This window comes from Echinops telfairi, unplaced genomic scaffold (assembly GCF_000313985.2).
Source record: "Echinops telfairi isolate 266 unplaced genomic scaffold, ASM31398v2 ScPeMD7_23;HRSCAF=83, whole genome shotgun sequence".
In the NCBI taxonomy this organism is placed as follows: Eukaryota; Metazoa; Chordata; class Mammalia; order Afrosoricida; family Tenrecidae; genus Echinops; species Echinops telfairi.
The window spans coordinates 58,052,086-58,073,980 of NW_022103920.1; the positions used below are offsets into that span (position 1 = coordinate 58,052,086).

General features: G+C 41.4%; 1 protein-coding gene across 1 annotated transcript in view; it reads left to right on the plus strand.

The window, feature by feature from the left end:
- Positions 1-6: 6 nt before the first annotated feature.
- AKAP9 (A-kinase anchoring protein 9) overlaps positions 7-21,895 on the plus strand; it is a 162,053-nt gene continuing 140,164 nt past the window's right edge. Inside the window, exon 1 of the mRNA XM_045288755.1 lies at positions 7-62. Coding sequence (XP_045144690.1) covers positions 15-62 — 48 coding nt within the window. The 5' untranslated portion in view covers positions 7-14. The remainder of the gene's footprint in view (positions 63-21,895) is intronic.

A 21,895-nucleotide genomic window follows, 5' to 3' on the forward strand; every position in this document is an offset into this window, starting at 1 on the left:
TCCCCGCAGAGGCCATGGAGGACGAGGAGAGGCGGAAGAAACTGGAGGCCGGCCGAGCGAAGGTAGGCGAGCCGGCCGCGCCGCCGGCCGGGCCCGGTGGGAGGGAGGCCCGGGGAGCGGGCGCCGCGCGGTCCTTTCTCTTCCAGCCCGCCGCCCTCGCCCTTTTCCCCGGCCCGAAAAGCCCTTGACCGCCTCGCACCTTGCTGACCTTCCGGTCCCCTCGGATCGTGTGGTTCTTCCTCGTGAATCCCCAAATGAAACCCACCTTTTACTTTATTGCTTCCACCGAGGCTTTTAAAAACATTTTTTATTGCCTCCGAATCTCCCAACTTTTCACTCTCTCAGGGTGTTTTCAGGGCACTGCGGGCATTGTGCTTTTTGGGTTTTTTTTCCCCCTGGGTGAGGGCTTGGGGCTTGTCTCTGTTCGGGGTGTGTGCGCGGATCAGCTGGGCTTCGGCGGTGGCACGCTGGCACTCTCGGTGTGTGTGATTGGCTGGTGACAGCTGCCCAGCAGGGGCTTGAGGGTGCCACAAGTGCCGAGTGTGAACGCCGCCGGAGGGGCGTTTCTAGCAGCGCGCTTTGTACGTTTGCGTTTGGAGGTCTTTGTCACCGCGTGCGCTTTTGCATTGTGCGGAATGTGAATGCCGTCGGTGAATGGAACTTCTGGGCCGTGGTGACGACGGTGACGTGAGTGGCGCCTACGATTCCATATTCTGAGCAGCACCTCTAAAATTCCTGCTTTAAACACTTGCGCTGTTTTAATGGTTTATTGTGTGTGCGCATCTATATGTATGTGTACATGTAATATAGATGCAATCTCTAGTGAGCCGTGTGTGCGTACGCGTAGGCGTATGTGTGTGTGTGGTGTGGGTGTGTGTGAGAAAAAGTCTGTAAAGACTACAATACAAAAGTATAAACTTAAGTGAGTAGGCTTCTTGAAGAAACCGACACAGGCAAAATGTAAGTGAAAAGCATTCTTTTAAGAATTCCATGCTTGAGTTTATCTTTTGATCTCAACAGCCCTCATTCTTCCTACAATCAAGTTATCTTTTCTAGATCTTATTTTAACCATCTCATTACGGGTAATTAATTATTAACTATTCTGGTTGAACCACATTTAAATTATAACATAATTGACTCCCCTTCCTTTCTTCATCCTCCTCTCTTTCAAATCATCCAACCCACCAGCAAACAAAGGAAACCGGGTCGTGATATTGGTAACCAATGACGAGCCAATACTGCAGAAATACATTCGTAGATGCTGAACAAAAATGTAATAAGGATGCAAACCACGTTACTAAAATATAGCTGACTTTTTCACAGATTCACTGTAAGCTCAAAGCTTCAGTGGGGTCTGTATCAAGGTAGGTTATTATTTTAAAAATCTGTAGATGGGAGTGGAAGAGGAATCAGGTCATCTTCAGATGCACAAAGTTGCTTACATTTGTTGAGTAATCTGAGGGTCAGAGCAAGTTCTGTGTCGCCCAAGAAGGGGAAGCTGAGGGTGTGTCTCCTTCCCAAAGCATTGAACTTCTATTATTAGATGTAATTACCAAGTTTTGTCTGTGGCCTCACACATTTTATCTGCCCCCAGAAGTGTCTTCCAGATATACATAAGGTGGAAGCAACGTTATAATACATAATTTACTTTAGGCAGAAACTTCTCAAATTGATTAAATGAATAACTTAAGTTGTCATGTGTAGTTGACTTTACACAAAAAACAAACAAGGAAAAACAAAAAACGGAGTTACTTAAATTCTGTGTAGTTAATCTGGCAAAAAAAAAAAAGCCAGTTTTCTTGTGTGCACATGGAAATTGTGTGTCTTTAGACATTCTAGCAACTAGGAGTAAAAATATTTTTCTTTCCACTTTAATTTTTAAGGTGCAAGCTTATCTTTAGAGTTGAACCCAGTTATTTTTATTGCTAAATAGATCTCTGCCACTTTTCAGGTAAGGTATGCTTGCAAAGTTAAGCCATATAATACAAAAAAATGGGCGCAACCTTCAAAGACAACATTCCTCACTGCCATTCAGTCAGCACCCTATAGAACAGGGTAGAACCGCCCCTGTGGGTTTCCGAGGCTGTAACTGTTGACCGGAGCAGAAAGCCCCGTCTTTCTCTTGCAGGACAGCTGGTGATTTCAAACCATGGACCTTGCGGATCACAGCCCAGTGCAAAACCATTACACCACCAGGGCACCAAGACAACATGAGGAGAATCGTTTTTTAAGATGTGTAAAGGCAGTGGAATAATGCACAGCCATTAAAGTTATGAGGACTGATGGGAACATGGAAAATAGAGTGCTCAACATCACCAGAACTAGCATATTTTGTTGTAAGGTGACATTGAGTCGGTTCTAACCCACAAGGACCCTGTGCCCAACAGAAGGAAACACTGCCCAGTCCTGCGCCATCCTCACAATTGTCCCTGTGCCTGAGCCCATGGTTGTAGCCATTGTGTCATTCCATCTAACTGAGAAATTGCATATGCACTTCCTCCTTTATTGACTATCTCATTTTCCAACATTTTGCACTTATGAAAACTTTGAAAAAAATTCTTAAGGGATGCTTGTCGTGGTCTGGGTTACAAGCAGACCTGGGGTGCTCACCACAGGCCACCCTGAATGAATGATCTCATGGAGGTTCTGGACATATGAAGGAAAGTAGCCAAATAGCCATAAGACACTTCCACTCATCTGTGACATTTAGGTCCTGGCACAGAGGACATGAGACCATGGTGGGGGATGATGCAAGGTTGAAGGTGGGCAGGGGGAGGCCAGACCAGGGCTGGAAGGTGCAGGGAATTCAGTGGGGAGAGGCAAAAAGAGAAGGAATGGGAAGGAGTCTCATGGGGCTATGGGGATAGGACAGACAGAAGATGAACAGGGGTTCCCTGACCAGGGCAGGTGACAGGAGGTGGCAGATGGAGAACACTTGGGGTCCCCATCCAAGGCAGGTGATGAGAGAGAGTGGCAGCAGTCAACACCCAACCACCACCACCCTCTAGGTCCAGAGTAATGGGAAAGGCATGGTAGGGTGGGGGATAGGGTGCAGATGCGCCATGCATATCCCAAGATGCACCAAGGGTGGCCATTGGTCGGTGAGTGATGGGGCCAAGGGTTAGGGTGACATGGACATACACTGACATTGAAGACAAGGTGTGGCCCCCCAACTCACATAACACCCCTTTCACCTAATGACTTGTTCTTCAGAACTTAAATATGTTGATAAGAGTGAGTCTACATTATTTCAATTACATGAATGTGCTTATAGATTAGGATTAAAAGATTATTATAAAAAAAGTAATTCAGCAAATGTGAGCTGTCTTATACCAAGAAAAAACAGAGAGGTGGTGACATAGTTCCTGTTTTGAAGAGACCCACAGTTCAGTGGAGAAACAGACTGGGTAATGAGTACAGTGATGGAGAAGGTGCACTAGGCTTTGTGGCGATCTACCCACCCACCCCCAATTTGTTCAATGTGTCCAATACTGCCACCTCATTGAGACTTTTACAAATAAGACTCTTAATATCCATAGGAATGTCATCTAGCCGGATACCTATTCATAGGAGCCTGGGTGGTTCAAGTGATGTGCAGCCAGGTGCTAACCCACAGGTTGGCTATTCAAGCCCACTCAGCAGCTCCAAGGAAGAAAGGCTTGGCAAACTGCTTCCATAAAGATTACAGTCAGTAAAACCCTATGTAGGACATGAAGGTATGGGGCTAGGGGTGGGGTCAGCCCACAACAGCTAACACCGGACCTACCACCTACCTCACTAAAGGCTTGTTTATGAATTAATGAGCACATTGCTCATGAGTTGTCATTACTCTTCTACTTCCCCAGCTGGTTGTAGTACTAGTTTGTGGTCATGCTTGTAATTTAGTAATAATTCCATAGCTCTCAACTAAATTTTCTTCCAGGCATGACAAACATCTTGAAATTATCATTTTCCTAAACTTACTCAGCTACTTGGTTTTCCAGATGCCTTGTTTGTTCATTGGACCGAAGGATTCTATTTTGTTGGAAGATCTAATTCTGTTCTTGTTAGGTCGATCTGTTGAATCCATCCTGACTCATAGCGACCCATGAGCAACAGGGAAAGCCACCACCTGGCCCTGCACGGTCCTCACTATTGTTCCCATGCATGAGCCCATCGTTGTAGCCACTGTGTCACCCCTTCTTGTTGAGGGTCTTCCTCTTTTTCACTGCCCTTTTACCAAGCATGATGTCCTTCTCCAGGGACTAGTCTCTCCTGAGAACAAGTACATGAATTGAAGTCTTGCCATCTTTGCCTCTAAGGAGCATTCTGCCTGTACTTTGTCCAAGACAGATTTGTTTGGGGTTTTTTGGCAGTCTATGGTACTTTTAGTATTCTTCACCAGCTCCATAATTCAAATGCATAGATTTCTTCAGTCTTTCTTATTCAATGTCCAACTTTTTCCCCCTAAATTATTATGAACTTTTTTCCAAAAAAATTTAAGCATAAAGTAATAAATGTAAAGCACATCTGTACATTCATTGCCCTCATCATTCTCAAAACACTTGCTCTCCACTTAAGCCCCCAGCATCAGGTCCTCATTTTGTCCCCTCCCTCTCTGCTCGCCCCTCCCTCATGAGCCCTTGATAATTTATAAATTATTATTTTGTCTTGCCCTGTCTGACGTCTCCCTTCACCCACTTTTCTGTTGTCCGTCCCCAGGGAGGAGGTCATATGTAGATCCTTGTAATCGATTCCCTCTTTCCAACCCACTTTCCCTCTACCCTCCCAGTATCGCCACTCACACCACTCGTCCTGTAGGGATCATCTGCCCTGGAATCCCTGTGTTTCCAGTTCTTATCTGTACCAGTGTGCATTCTCTGGTCTAGCCAGACTTGCAAGGTAGAATTCGGATCGTGATAGTGGGGTGGTGGGGTGGTGGGGTGGTGGAGGAGGAAGCATTTAGGAACTAGAGGAAAGTTGTGTTTTTCATGGTTGCTACATCGCACCTTGACTGGCTCGTCTCCTCCCCGTGACCCCTCTGCAAGGGGATCTCCAGTGGCCTACAAATGGGCTTTGGGTCTCCACTCCACACTCCCCCCATCATTCACTATGGTAAGATTTTTTGTTCTGATGATGCCTTATACCTGATCCCTTCGACACCTGGTGATCGCACAGGCTGGTGTGCTTCTTCCATGTGGGCTTTGTTGCTTCTGAGCTACATGGCCACTTGATTTCCTTCAAGCCTTTAAGGCTCCAGACGCTGTATCTTTTGCTAGCCAGGCACCATCAGCTTTCTTCGCCACATTTGCTTATGCACCCATTTGTCTTCAGCAATCGTATCATGGAGGTGAGCACACAATGATATGATTTTTTGTTCTTTGTCAGTGTTCAACTTTACATACATATGAGGCAGTGGAAATTATCCTTGCTTGGGTCCGGTGCACCTTAGACCTCTGAATTATCTTGCTTTTTAACACTTTAAAGAGGTCTTAGGCAGCAGATTTACTCTTAGTCTGTAGTCTTTCCTTTCTGTATCTCGACCTGATTAATGGCCCCCCTTTTTTAACCTTATATACAGCAAATGGTGAAGCACTTGCTGTTCACCAAAACCTTGATAATTCAGGCTCACCCAGTGCATTTGTGAGAGAGAGAGAGAGAGATCTATTTGGCAGTTTTGCTCTGTCATGGGGGTCCCTGTGAGTAGAAAATGACTCCACAGTACCTAACAAGTACGCATTGATAAAAAAAAATTATGGTATATGTAGTTATTAAAATAATGCACACAACGTTTTGGGCATGGGAAAGTGCCCACAAATAATGAAGGTGAAAAAAATTATAACACTAAGTATATGTATTTATTTATCATGAAAACCACCTGCCAGAGAGACCCCCAAGTGCACGCAGTGCTTTCCTCCTGGTAGTGGGGTTACAGCATAGGGGTTAGAGGGTTGATTTTCTTTACACTTTGAATGTTTCCCAAATTCTCTGCAGTCATCTATTTCTTTAATGATCTCGCTCTTTTTTTAAAAGTTAAAATGTGACTTTTAAAAATAATACTAATTTATAAATTACCAAGGGTTTGTGAGGGGGAGGAATGAGGAGTTGATACCAAGGGCACCAGTAGAAAGAAAATGTCTTGAGAATGATGAGGGCAACAAATGTACAAATGTGCTTGACACAATGGATGGATGGATGGTTGGTGATAAGAGTTGTATGAGCCTCCAATAAAATTATTTTTAAAATATGTAACTTTTAAAAGCAACACAGGTGTATCACTTACAGAGCTGTGAAGGACTGCTATATTTACAGATGAAGGAGATGGGGCCCAGAATAAGTTTCCTAAGGGTCTCCCTTAAGTGTGTAGCCATGGCGCTATCGCTGCTATTAAAGTGTCCTCTGTGGATTAAGTTGGCATGCTGTGTTATTAGACAGGTACAGTCTCCTTTCTCTAGTCCTGCTGTCCTTGCATTTTCCTCGCTGTGAGAGCTGAAGGTCAGGGACATGCTCCTTGCTGCTTCCCTTCTGCCTCTCTCCCCCTTGCTGTCGTAGCTGTGTGTCATTAGAGAATCAACATGAGCCTTTTAACTGTCTAGTTTGATTTCCTGTTATTTGGAGAGTTTTTGGTTTACTGTCGAGTCCTAGTGGCTGCTAGCTGCAAGGTCAGCAATTCGAAACCACCAGCCACTCAGCAGGAGAAAGGCGAGGCTTTCTACTCTGGTGAAGACTTGCAGTCTCAGAAATCCACGGGGGCAGTTTACTCTGTCCTATTGGGTCACTATGAGTCAGAATTGACTTGATGGCACTGAGTTTGGTGGTGGTGTTTTTATTATTATTTTTTTAAATTGCATCCTCATCTATGCTCTGAGTATTGATGCTGTAAGAAGCCTGACCCATGGAAATATGAGCCATGACTGCATTATTAAGTAAATATTTTCTGAGCTGGAGTGACCCCAATTTACAACATGCTGACCAGGACGGCACTAACAGACTGCCATTGTGTTGAGTCAGACTGTTCTAATGCCGCTCCAAATGACTTCATGTTTCCTAGTAAAATCATTCATAACATGATCTAAAGAGTTCTGTAATATTGAGCAAAATTAAACCGAGTACAGTTGTGTATTTTGTGTAACACCTCTAAGCTTGCATTTGATATAGTTTGTAAAGTTCTATTTATGTTGCTGTAATGATGAATCCAAAGTTTTGACCCAAATACTTAGCATTTTATATAATGGGCATCATTTATTTAATTAAAAAGATTTAAAAATATTGCCCATTGCATTCATTAAGTTGGATATTATGTATTTTTTTGTTGATCTAATGAGTGTTTTCAATTTGAAGAGTACTAATTATAGGCCAAAAAAGGATAGTACTCTTTGTAAACTGTAATCAGTTATTGGTGGCAGGATTTTTTTTCAGTACTTGGTTCTATTTTGAGTACAGTAATTGTATAAAATTGTTCTTTGCAGATTTCAGACATATACCCCCCACCCCCCAAGAAAGTTGCCTCTGGATCTGGAAACACGACAGAATTTTTGTAAAGTTTATTAAAGTGGTTTTGAACCTGGTGTGTGTGTGTGTTTGTGTGTGTGTGTGAGAGACAGAGAGAGAGAGAGAGAATATTTATAATCCTGCTATTTGTTCTGGTAAAACTAGTGGTTCAGACTTTTTGAGACATGCATTCTTTCTTTTGTTCAACATATTTGAACATCTATAACTAGGCAGCTATAAAAAAGAATGCTGCAATGTGGCTGGTTTCAGTAATCCCTTGCAGTGGCCACACAGAACTCATAGACAATTCTCATGATTATGGAGTTGATTAAGGAAAATAACAGGTTATAAAAGGTCAAGATACAATTTTTCAGACAGGACAGCATCTTCTCAGCCATGCCCACAGGCAGGCCTCTCTCTGGTCTTTGGCCTCTCAGCCAGTTGGCCCATTAGCCTCTCTGTTCTGCTCATGCAGTGTTACAAAGCTGTTTAGGGCTGCCACTACATGCCCAAAGGGCACATCACTCTATCATAAAGCTCAACCCAAACACACTCAGCTCCAGCACAGTGAGTCAACAAACCTAGCGCTCCCAATGAAACAGGTAGAGACCTCGCACTCCACAAACCAACCTCCTACCTGAAGACACTCAGCTTTACTTGATCCGTGGTCTAGGTGGTCCACCACTCTGTCTCCTGCTGCTCCTCTGGTGTCACAGCTGTCTCCAGACCAATATGCAGGAATCCCAGAGTCCAAAGGACACGCTCCACTCTCCATGATTCTCACCTGCTAGTAGTGAACCCTCCCCTTCCTGCTTCTGAGATGGCTAGTGTTATACCTGGCAGGCTGGCAATCACAGTTAACCTGGTTCCCACTCACTCACAGAGGAATCATGTAATCCCTTTCCTTCTTCCCAGACCCATTAGGAAACAGTCATCTAGCGGGAGTAACAAAGACTCTGGTTAGAAGAGCCATATTAAGTAATTCATTGTCCTGCACTATGTGTATGTGTTTTAAAGATATGTATATATGTTCATATGTACAAGGAGACTTCAAAATGTTCTTGGAAAGATGAAATTAAAATATAATGGATTATTCTCCTCAAACTTTTTGAAGCCCCTGGTTAACATTTCTATCCATCCAGTGGGATTCTCTTCCACCTTGTTTTTTTAAAAAACCCTCTGGATTCTGTCAAAATTTAAACTCGTGTTTCCTTTCAGTAATAGTTTCTCTGTGAGTTGGTGAGAGAAAAATGATTGATTTCTCAGTGGGCCAGTGAGTCACCCCAAATTCCATGGCCAGCTGTTTTATAGTGCATGCTGTTGGTCAAAAGAGACACCTGTTCAGGTTTTGGCTTGATCATTACGAATTCAGTTTCTCTATGGGGGTAAAAAGAGCCGAGTCTAGCATTGAAGTGGCGTGTCATTTTTCACATGAACACAATGGCTCTGTTCAGATAGTTCACCGAGTGCAATCTGTCTTTGTGGTTGGCATGTGGACACCCCATTTACTGTCGGCGTTTTGGAGGGACCGGTCATCAAAAGAAACTTTGGATACTTTGTTGCCCTGCTGGTGTAGTAGTTAGGAGTTGGACGGCTGGTAACTTCAAGGTCAGCAGTTCAAAACCACCAGCCGCTTTGCAGGAGAAAGAGGAAGCTTTCTACTCTTGTAAACAGTTTGTCTTGGAAACCCACAGGGGTAGTTCTACCCTGACCTTTTGAGTCAATATGAGTCAAAATCAGCTCGCTGTGAGTTTTTGGTTGTGAGCACCAATGTCTGTGCACTCACCAGGCATTTGTCACTATTCAAAAACTCACCACTGTTCTAGAAGTTGTTTGTCTGTTTCTTCTTTAAATCGGTAAATCCTTTTGTACTATGTCAAATTCCTGTATCTTTGTTCAGGAACCACTTAGTGTCTGTTTTCAGTTGCCACTGGGGCTGATTCCGCTTGTAGTTAGTTTCTTTGCTTGCTGGGATTTTTTGTTTGCTCTAAAATTCTCGCTACAAGTTGCAAGATTTATTTTTTTTTTAAGAAGCTATTTCTGTAAACCCCAAAACTGCTATTTTGATGATTCAAAACTACACATAGCGTCACTATCTACAGCCCTTGTCTACAGAGATGTGAGTTTATAAATCATTTCAATCGAATTGGTTCTCTGACTTACAGATCTATGAAAAACTTAAAGGGTATAAGATGTAGGCTTTATTTCTTGATACTGAACCGCGTGATTACAGTTCCTGATTGTCTACTCAGGATCAGTGGGCTCTGTGGTTATGGCGGGTTCAGTCCTCCAGGGTGCCTCACACTTATTCACGTTGGCATTGCCGCCGCAGCTTCTCCAGGAAAGCTGGGGACAGAGACCAATTAAAGGTAACATATTAGTTCTCCAGGTGTCCGGCATGCAAGTTAATCTGCAAAAGTGTGTGGAGTAGATGGACACGGAAAGGGATCCTCATGGGTCAGTGAATCCCAGCTTCATTCCCACTCCACTTAGGTTCTCTTGACTATAGATGCCTGGGTCGATTTCCTTAGTCCAGTTAGTTAATAGACGTTCGAAAGAGCAAGGTGTAAATCTATAGGTCTGTGATGATTGCATTAGCAAATATAAGAAGGGGTTCAAAAAGTTTGTGAGAAGCTTCCATTGCCTTAAGGAAGTGATGATTTGGGATTGAAAGTGATACTGAAACAATACTTTCTACTCATAGAACACTTACTGATTATACTTTCGATGTAAAATATTTTGTATTTGCCACTCTAGTGTTTTCTTTTTAATTTGAGTAAGTTCCTTTTTAATGAACATATATATGAAAATTCCTATTGATTGACTCCTCTTTAACAGAAGCACTATCACTTTGTCTACTCGAAAAACAGTAGACAGATTTTCAGACTAATAGCGATTTAAGAAAAATGGAATAAAGCATGATTATTTTGGTTGAGAAAAATACATATTTGAAATAATACAAAGAATAAAGATATTTTAATAGGTCCTAGTGTGACAAAAAGGTCATATCTCAGAATTAGATTTAAATTTTTAATGTTTTAGCTTCTCTTTTCCCTTTCATATGCTGTTATGTTTCTGGTTAATACTTTGTGAGAAAGGAGCTTGGTTGAATGTTAAAATCCTTTGAAATCTTGTATCCTGTACACCCAAAACAAAATTCACGGTCATCTAATCAACCTTGACCCTCAGTGACCCTATAGGATGGTAGAACTGCCTCGGGAGGGGTGGGTGGGGATTTCGGAGATTATAACTCTTTTCAGGAGTAGAAAGCCAAGTCTTTCTTCTGCAGAGGCTGGTGAGTTTGAACTGCTTACTTGTGGCTAGCATACTAATAACTAAATTTCAATCTTCTTTATTTTTGTTCACTAACTATCTCATTTTATCATTTCTTTCCCTTCCAACATCACTACCCAACAAAACCAGGCCCACATCACCTTACCACCTATCTGAGTTTCTTCCTCTAGGCTTTGTTTGCTTCAGTTTGTCTTATATATGGCTACCAAATTAATCTTAAATTTTTCTTTCATTTTGTTACTCCTATACTTAGTTCTCTTCAGTCTTTCAGATCAAATCCTAGATGTATTCATTCCTTTAATGTTTGAGCCTCTATGAGGTGCTGGATACAGGTAGTTGCTGTGAGTTGATATTAACAACAGAAGAATGATCTCAGGTCCATCGTGTGGCCATTGTGCCACAGTTCACCAAAGGGCTCTCTTGTCCTTGCTGGCCCTCTGCTTTTTTTTTTTCTTTTAAAAATCACTTTATTGGGGGTTTGCACAACGCTTATCACAATCCATCCGTCCATCCATTGTGTCAAGCACATTTGTACATTTGTTGCCATCATCCTTCTCAAAACATTTTCTTTCTACTGAGCCCTTGGTATCAGCTCCTCATTTTTTCCCCTCTCTCCCCCACCCTCCCTCCGTCATGAACCCTTGATAATTTATAAATTATTATTATTTTTTCATGTCTTACAGTGTCCGATGTCTCCTTTCACCCACTTTTCTGTTGTCCATCCCTGTGGGAGAGGGTTATATGTAGATCCTTGTGATCAGTTCCCCCTTTCTACCCCATCTTCCCCTTACCCTCCTGGTATCACTACTCTCATTATTGGTCATGAGGGGTTTATCTGTCCTGGATTCCCTGTGATTCCAGCTCTTATCTGTACCCTGTACATCCTCTGGTCTAGCCAGATTCGTAAGGTAGAATTGGGATCATGATAGTGGGTGTGTGGGGGGGAGCATTAAAGACCTAGAGGAAAGTTGTATGTTTAATCGTTGCTACACTGCACCCTTACTGGCTTGTCTCCTCCCAATAACCCCTCCGTAAGGGGGGTGTCCAGTTGCCTACAGATGGGCTTTGGGTCCCCACTTCACACTCCCCCTCATTCACAATGATACAATTTTTTGTTCATTGATGCCTGATACCTGATCCCTGATCCCATGGACACCTCGTGATCTCACGGGCTGGTGTGCTTCTTCCACGTGGGCTTTGTTGCTTCTGAGCTGGATGGTCACTTGTTTACCTTCAAGTCTTTAAGACCCCAGATGCTATTTCTTTTGATAGCCAGGCACTATCAGTTTTCTTCACTACATTTGCTTATGTGCCCATTTGTCTTCAGTGATCGTGTAGGGAAGGTGAGCATCATGGAATGGCTGACCCTCTGCTTTATAAAACATCATGTCCTCCATCTATCTCTTCTGGTGACATGCAAAGCATGTGAGTTGAACAGTGTTCTCTTGTGATCCATAAGGTTTTGGTTACCTCAATTTTGGAAGTAGATCACTAGACCTTACTTCCGATCTGTCTTATTCTGAAAATAGGTGGCGAACAGCTGAAACCTATGCACATTGAAGACCTGGCTGGCATTTGAAATACCAGTGGTGTGGTTTCTGCCAACACACTTGCTGCTGTGAAGTCAGTGTTGACTCATGTGACCCACTGTGGGTTTCTGAGACTGTAACTATGTACTAGAGTAAAAAGCCCAGTCTTTCTCCCGCAGAAGTGTTGGTGGTTTTGAACTGCTAACAGTGTGGATTGAAGTCCAGTGGTAACCACTACACCACCAGGGGTCCTTTACAAGCCATTATAAAGTACCTGTGATCAGATATTAAGGAGCAGTATGTATCCTATAGAGCAGCGGTTATCAACCTGTGAGACACAACCCCTTTGGGGGGTCTAATGACCCTTTCACAGGGGTCGCCCGATCCATAACAGTAGCAAAATTACAGCTATGAAGTAGCAACAAAAATAATTTTATGGTTGGGGGGTCACCACAACATGAGGAACTGTATTAAAGGGTTGCGGCATTAGGAAGGTTGAGAACCACTGCTCTATAGGATACATAGGAACTTTATCATAAAAGTGGTGGGAAACAGAGCTTGTTTAGCATGTTCACCTTTCTATGATGTCATTCCTTTCTCAAACAAAACAAATTCAGAAATGTATGCTGCCACCAGGTGGCAGTTTTATGATACTGCTATATAGACTTTTTTTTTTTTAAGTAAAAGGTTTATTTGATTAACATAGGTGATTGAATATTAGCAACCTAATTCTATGAAAACTCCTAGAAAGGTGGCTATATAGGAAAAGGTAAAAAGGGGATTATTGTAAAAATAGAGAGATTTCAAAGGAAAACCAGAGAATACAGTTGGGCTTCTTGTGCGCAAAAAACAGCCATTAGGAACTGAGGTTCTCACTGTCACCGTTCACAATATCTGATTCTCCTCTCTTGGTAGACCAGCTTCCTTTGCCTACAAAGCCGCCTGCACATGACCCAAAAAGATAGAATGAGTTTCCAAATAGTTTTATTCACTAGAGTTGCTTTTCGTCAGGTATGCTTTAAGAAAAGGAGGCGGAAGAGAAGAATTGTTTAAATAATGGAAGGAAATCTCAGCGTTCGCATGTAAAACCCTGGTGGAGCAACAGATAAGTGCTGGCTGTTATCTGAAAGAATGGTGTTGTGAACTTCCATGCAGAGTAAAGCCCTATGAGGCTACTCTGATGTTTGGCATCACTCTGATTTCAGAGCGACTTGATGTCATCCAACAGCATACTGGCTTAAGAAACAGACTAGCAGAAATATATTTGCAACCTTTCCCCATCTCATCCCACCCTCCCCCACCTGAGGTAACGACAATTCCGTTTTATCGTTTCCCTGCTTTTGTGTACTGCATATGTGTATGTACATAAAGTTTTGTCTTCATGGCTTTGAACTTTATGTCAAGCACAGCTCCCAAATGTATATGGCCTACCACCCCCTTATCAGAAAAAATTTACTCGGCACCTTCCTGGTCATGAAAGCCTTTTGTCCTGTCGCCCATAATCCAGGATACAGTGCATGTCTGCTTTTGCAGCCCCCTCCCCCTGGCTGTTCCAGGGCTTCCCAGGGGACATAACGCCACTTTGATAGCAGGGACTCCCATTGTGCAGTCATTTGTAATGGTTTATATTATGCAGGACAGGTTTACTCTTGCATAGTATTCCCCTTACAGATGTATCAGGGAATCCTGTTTTGAGAATGATGAGGGCAATGAACGTACAAATGTGCTTTACATAATTGATGTATGTATGGATTGTGATAAGAGTTGTATGAGCCCCTAATAAAATGATTTAAAAAAAAGAAGAAGAAGAAAAATGTTTCTAGAGCTACTAAGAAACTTGTCTCTTTTCTGTGCTGTCCCTCAGGCTACCTCCTACCAGCTCCCTTCCCTTCCACTGCCTAAAGCAGGGTGTCATGCCCCGGCCCAGAGAGTGGCAGCCTTGACTGGGCATCCCCTTAGGCAGCTTCTGGGCTCTCACTGTCTGAGGCAAAGGCAGAGGGGCAGGCAGCCACAGATGTTATTGGAATCCTCTCCTCCCTGCCTCCCTTGCAGGACCCAAGAGCTAAAATATGACCTTGAGTCTATCCCGCCTGAATTTCAAGACTATCTCAAGAACAGATTTGACGCATTGAATACTAATACTGTTGCGCTGTGGGGCCATCAAGAACATCTTCCATGAAGAAAGCACAAGGTCATGAAAAAGACAGGAAAGAAAGAAAGAAAAGATCAAAGTTGATGTCAGAAGAGACACTGAAACTTGCTCTTAATCTTAAAGTAGCTAAATTAAATGGAAGAAATGATGAAGGCAAAGAGCTGAACAGAAAATTTCAAAGGACAGTTCAAGAAGCCAAAGCCAAATATTATAATGAAATGTACAAAGAACTAGAATTAGAAAACCAAAAGGGAAGAATACACTCAGCATATTTTTTTTTTTTTTTTTTTTAAACATTTTATTAGGGGCTCATACAACTGTTATCCCAATCCATACACACATCAATTGTGTGAAGCGTATTTGTACATCATTTCTCAAAACATTTTCTCTCCATTTAAACCCCCGACATTAGGTCCTCATATTACACCTCCCTCCCCGCTCCCCTCTCCCACATGAGTCCTTGATAGTTTATAAATGGGTATTTTGTCATATCTTGCCCTGTCCGACTTCTCCCTTCACCCACTTTTCGGTTGTCTGTCCCCCAGGGAGGAGGTCACACACAGTTCCATGTAATCGGTATTTTAAATGGAAAGAACTTGAGAAAATATTTGAACCTTGAGTTGCATGATTGAAAAGTTTTATGAGCAAAATATTGAATGATACAGGAAGCATCAAAAGAAAATGGAAAGAATACAAAGAATCACTGTACCAAAAAAGAACTACTTGACATTCTATCATTTCATGAGGTAGCATATCAGCAAGTCAGTGGTGCACAAGGAAGAAGCTCAAGCTACAGGGAAAGCACTAGCCAAAAACAAGGCTTCAGGAGTTGATGGAATATTAATTGAAATCTTTCAACAAGTTGATGAATCACTGAAAGCACTCATTCCTCTTTGGCAGGAAATGTGGAAGACAGCTACTTGGCCAATCACTGGAAGAGAACTATATTTGTATACATTCCAAACAAAGGTGGCCGAACAGAATGCTCAAATTATAGAACAATAGTATTGATATCCCATGCAAGTAAATTTTTGCTTGAGATCATTCAACAGTACATTGACAGGGAGCTACCAGAGGTCCAGACTGGATTCAGCAGAGGACGTGGAACAAGGGACACCGTTGCTAATGTCAGATGGATCTTGGCTCAAAGCAGAGAGAATGCTAGAAAGATGTTTACTTGTGTGTTATTGACTATGTCAAGGTATTTGACTGTGGATCATTACAAACTATGGATAACCTTGAGAAAAATGGAAATCACAGAACACTTCATTGTGCTCATTTGGAGCTTGTACATGGATCAAGAGGCAGTTGGATGAATGGAACAAGGGAATACTACATGATTTAAAATCAGAAAAGGTATGCGACATAGTTGTATCCATTCACCATACTTATTCAATCTGTATGCTGAGTAAATCATCAGAGAAGCTGGACTGTATGAAGAAGACTGGTATCAGGATTTGAGGAAGGCTTATTAACAACCTGTGGTATGCAGGTGACACAACTTAGCTTGCTGAAAGTGAAGAGGACTTGAAGTACTTGCTGATAAAGATCAAAGATCACGGCCTTCAGTATGGATTACAACACAATGCAAGGAAGACCCAGATCCTCACAATTGGACCAATAAGTAACATAATGATAAGTGGAGACATTGTCAAGGATTTCATTTTGCCTGGATCACAATCAATGCCCATGGAAGCAGCAATCAAAAGATCAAAAGGTGTGTTGTAAAAGGTAAAAATCAACTGCACAAGCCCTTAGAGCAAATGTTTCTCAACCTTCCTAATGCCGTGATCCTTTAATACAATTCCTCATGTTGTGGTGACCCCCCAACCATAAAATTATTTTCATTGCTACTTCATAACTGTAATTTTGCTACTATTATGAATCGGGCAACCCCTGTAAAAGGGTCAGTCGACCCCCAAGGGGGTTGCGACCCACAGGTTGAGAAACGCTGCCTTAAAGTGTTGAAAAGCAAGGACATTATCTTGAGGACTAAGGTGCACCTGACTCAGGCCATGATGGTTTCAACCACTTCATATTGCAAGTGAAAGTTGGACATTCATTGGATGTGTTGGTGACCTAAGAAGAATGGATGCATTTGAATTGTGGTGCTGGAGGAAAATATTGGGAGTATCATGGGCTGCTAAAAGGACCAACCAATCTACCTTGGAAGAAGTACAGCCAGTGTTCCTTAGAGGCAAGGCTGGCAAGACTTCAAAACGTACTTTGGACATGTTTTCAGGAGACCAGTCCCTGGGGAAGGACATCATGTTTGGTACAGTGTAGGGGCAGCAAAAAAGAGGAAGACTCTTAACAAGATTGATTGACAACATGGCTGTAACAGTGGGCTGAAGTGTGAGAATGATGGTGAGGATGGCACAGGATAGGGCAATGTTTCCATGTGCCTAAGGTTGTTGTGGATTGGAACCAACTCGATGGTTCCTAGCAACAACAGCAAGGGAAAATCTGGGTACTCTAGGAAAGGAAGGAGCCCTGGGGACACTATTGGGTAAGTGTTGGATTGCTAATCACAAGGTCAGAGGTTCAAACCCATCAGTCACTCATCAGGAAAAAGAGGAATCTGTATGCTCTTGTACAGATTTACAGCCAACAGGCACCCATCTAAATGAGGTGTTAGCTAAATCCAAATGTAAGAAGCACACCTCTTTGTGTGATCCAAAGATGACAATACCAAAATGCAAATATGACAAAGGGAAATGTATCAGAGTTTAAATTGTGAACACCCAATTTGTAGAAGGCTAGGGAGGACAGTGGGAGCTCAAAACCCATCTGCAGAGTATTTAGCCAGATTAAGCTGTTGGCAGATCCACTCTAGCCAAGGCAAAAGTCCTGAACAACTTTACTACCAGATAATGATCATTGTAATCTTGATTATGCTGGAATTGAACTTAATACTAGGTCAGTTAACCTCTCTCCTGACCCAACCTGGATTTGTTCTAGATGTAAGTATGTGTTGCTTGTTCTATGAAAAAATTTTCTCCTCTGGCTTTTTAAATACTCATGGTAGCCTTTTCTTTCTTACCCATTGTTTGTATTTTTATCCTTATATTATTATTATTATGTTATCCTTACCACTTTGTTTTTTATTGTTTCTATTGGGTTTCTATTGTGTTTCCCAATAGAGGGAACAGATGGAACAGAGGGAACAGATGGATAGAGATAATAACTGATGCAAGAGTTTATAGGGCATGTAGGGGTGGGAGATAGGGCACGTGAGGGGATTTGGGGAGCAAACAATGAATGTGGGATTGGGGAGGGAGCACAACTGATTGTGATTACACAACTTATTTAAAAAGGGATTTAACCATAGACCTATATGATATGTGAATACTATATCAAGAAAACCCCACACTTAAAAAACGAAACCAAACTTCACCAATGGTTACCATGATTAGCTAATTGAGTAATTTTCTTCCTTTTAATTCTTCTTGCTTATCTGCTAGCTTGCCATTTTTCAGATTAAAAGTAAAGCAATTTGCATGAGTATAAGAAATTGGATTTATGAATTGATTTTGGTCCCTCACATTTTTATAAAACAGAATTCTTTTTTTTAATTTGAAAGTATATGTTTTAATAGTTGTGTGCTAATATTTAGTGCGGCACCATTGACAATAATTAAAAAGTAGAAATAAGCCAAATGTTATCAACAGAATAGTGGATAAAAATATGGTATATGCCAGCAGTAGAGAGTAATAATGAAAAATGAGATTCTGAGTCCATGTTATCACATGGGTGAACCTGGAAAACATTATTCTAAATGAAATATGGTAGACACAAATGACCATATTTTATGATCCCACTGATATGAAATCATCTAGAATAAGAAAATATATAGAACCGAATGTTTGTTAGTAGTTAGCAGGGTGGATGGAGTGGGGAAGGTGGAAGTGATTGCTTACAAGGAGTTTCTGTACCTAGTTGTTACTCACCTGGTTGATCCCAATGACTGGCAGTTCTGTGCATGTCAGAGAATGGTGCTCCGTAGCATTTGATATCATCATGTTTTCAGAGGCGCCATGTCTTCCTTCCAAAGTAGAACTTTTAGTAAAAAGATGGTATAAGCATTATTTTTGAAAATTAAAAAATTAGGGGGGTAGAGTTTGTTTGGTAGAAGAATATCATTTTTGTGCTTTCATAAGTAACTAGAAGATCATTTTAATTCTGAAACTCTGGAACTTTCTGTGGAGCTGATTTAGACAGGTTCTGAGAAATAGTGCTTAAAATGATTGGTTAATGATGACTCTTTTCTGTAAAAGATACATTAGCCCTTTTCACATAAGACAGACTCATTGAACATCATTCTAGGTTTTGAATATATATCAGTGAATGAAAGACCTCATGAACCTGCCCTTCTGACTAATTGTTCTGGTAAAGTATAAGACTTAATACAATTATGATATTGCCGTAAAGCAATGCCTTGATAATTTTATGATTGATTTATGGAGGTCTAGTGGGGCAGTCGGTTAACGACTCAACTCTGGGCTGAAAGATTGGCACTTCATATACACTGAGAAGCACTTCAGAAGAGAGGCCTGGTAGTCTGCTTCTGAAAATATTTTATTGCCATATGATTATGGTTCAGAGCATGCCCTGCATGTCCATAAAATTTGGATAAAGCTTGTATCGCTATATTTTTTTCATGGAAGGTAGTTGTGGTTTTCTTTTTTTTAAATCATTTTATCGGGGGCTCATATAACTCATCACAATCCATACATAACATCAATTGTGTAGAGCACATTTATTTGTACATTCGTTGCCCTCATCATTCTCAAAACATTTGCTCTCCACTTAAGCTCTTGGCATCAGCTCCTCATTTTTCCCCTTTCCTCCCCGCTTCCCTTTTCCTCATGAATCCTTGATACAATTTATAAATTATTATTATTATTTATATCTTACACTGTCTGACGTCTCCCTTCACCCACTTTTCTGTTGTCCGTCTCCCAGAGAGGAGGTTATATGTAGATCCCTGTAATCGGTTCCCCCGTCCCACCCACCCCTCCCTCCACCCTCCTAGTATCGCCACTCTCAGCACTGGTCCTGAAGGGATCATCCGTCCTGGATTCCCTGTGTCTCCAGTTCCCGTCTGTACCAGTGTACATCCTCTAGTCTATCCAGATTTGTAAGGTAGAATTGGGATCATGATACTGGGGGGGAGGAAGCATTTAGGAACTAGAGGAAAGGTTGTATGTTTCATTGTTGCAACACTACACCCTGTCTGGCTCATCTTCTCCCCGCGACCCTTTCCATAGGGGATGGATGTCCAATTGCCTAGAGATGAGTTTTGGGTACCCACTCCGTACTCCCCCTCTTTCACAATGATATGATTTTTTGTTCTTTGATGTCTGATACCTGATACCTTTGACACCTCGTAATCACACAGGCCGGTGTGCTTCTTCTATGTGGGCTTTGTTGCTTCTGAGCTAGATGGCCTCTTGTTTACCTTCAAGCCTTTAAGACCCCAGACGCTATATCTTTTGATAGCCGGGCTCCATCAGCTTTCTTCACCACATTTGCTTATGCACCTGCTTTATCTTCAGTGATTGTGTAGGGAAGGTGAGCATCATGGAATGCCAGTTTAATAGAACAAAGTATTCTTGCATTGAGGGAGTACTTGAGAGGAGGCCCAGTGTTCATCTGATACCTTAATACTAAACTTATAAATATATATGCACATAGATTTATTTCCCAATCCTCATATATAAATACATTTACATATGTACATGCTTTATTTAGACCTCTACAAATGCCCTCTGCGTCCTAGCTCTTTCCTCTATTTCCTTTTACTTTCCTCTTGTCCTATTATCATGGTCGGCCTTCATTTGGGTTTCAGTAATTCCTCTCGGTTACATTACCCTTGATCACACCCTACCAGGCCTCCTACACCTTCCTCACCACCGATTTGTGTATCGCTGTTTTCTTGCATTGGAGTAACAGACCAAAATTTCAGAGGCATCTCTGGCTTCTGCCCTTGTGACAGTCACAGCCTTGGAAACCCTGAGGAGCCCAGCTGCTGCTGCATACCTGGGTCAGTCTGTGTGGATTCAGCTCATTGGCAACTCGCATCAACAACAGAAGTGATTAATTTAAAACACTGTTATACTTTTCCTTCATGTCTGCCTGCTTTCTGTTGTATTTGGGTTCTTTCTATTTCAGGGTTTTTCCCTTAGTATGTTTGTATAATTGAAAAAAGTACTAAATATAGCCGCTGCTGTCTGAATGTATTTATTTCCTGACTCAGCAACATGTAATTTCAAGAAGTCTTTGAAATGGAGCATAAGTTCCAAGAATGCTACCATTAATTTTTCTTGGCTTTGCACTATTCTTACTAAGGACACTATTTTTTGAATGAAATACTTAGACTTTCTATTAAACTTATAGATAGTATATTTGTGTTCCAATTGGTTTATTTGTAAGAATGAATTTGGCATCCAATAATGCAGCTTAAATGCATTCCAACAGCTTAATGATGTACAAATAGAGCGAGACAGCTGGTTTTGCACCTGTTTCTTAGGCAGCCATGAGGTGGAAGAAGTGACTAGTTTCTAAATAACTAGGGAGAAATTTTTAATCTGATATATATATACTATTTTATAGTCTGCAAAACCACATGTTTAGAAAGTTCACATTATGAAGTAGATGCATCTTTATTGAATAAATAGTATGCAACTCTACACAGCTTTTTTTCTTGGTATTTTTCAGCAGAAAAAAATTAAAAGAAAATATGCTATATGTAATCCTGTAAATTTTGATATTTGTGGCATATTGTGTGGCTAAGAACATCAACATTGTAATGATACTGCTTTAATATTATGTATAACAAGCAATACACTGGCCATCTTTGTGATTGGGCTAGTAAATAATTATAGTTATACTGATTGTATTACATTTCTTTTAAGGCATATAAGGGGCATATACCGGCTTTTATCCTTTTGTTTCGTTTCCTTCCTTTGAATGATTAATTGAAACCTACATTTAGGGCATTGATGATTACTAGTAGTTTCATTTAATAATTAGAAAATTTTCTGGAAAAAAACCCAAATTTGCTGCAAAAGAGAAAACCATCAGGAATCTCAAATTAAAAGATCCATCATCATTATTGTTCTATTGTCTCTATTCTTTCAGCATTTACCTCTTCTTAGTCATACAGCTGGAAGATCAGCAGGTGGAAACCTGCTCTAGGGTTGAGACAAGGCTTTCTACTCCCACTAAAAATTACTGCCTCGGAAACCCACAGAAGCAGTTCTGCCTGTGCTATAGGGATTTTTTTGAGTCAGAATTGACTCAGTGGCTGAGTTTTTTGAGTTTTAGATATATAATGCTACTAAAGTTCAGGCTAGATATGATTGTTAATTTTCCTTTCATAAAAGTTAGATTGCAGTGTAATACTATTTCATACATATGACTGTGCTATGACCATCTTGATTATTAA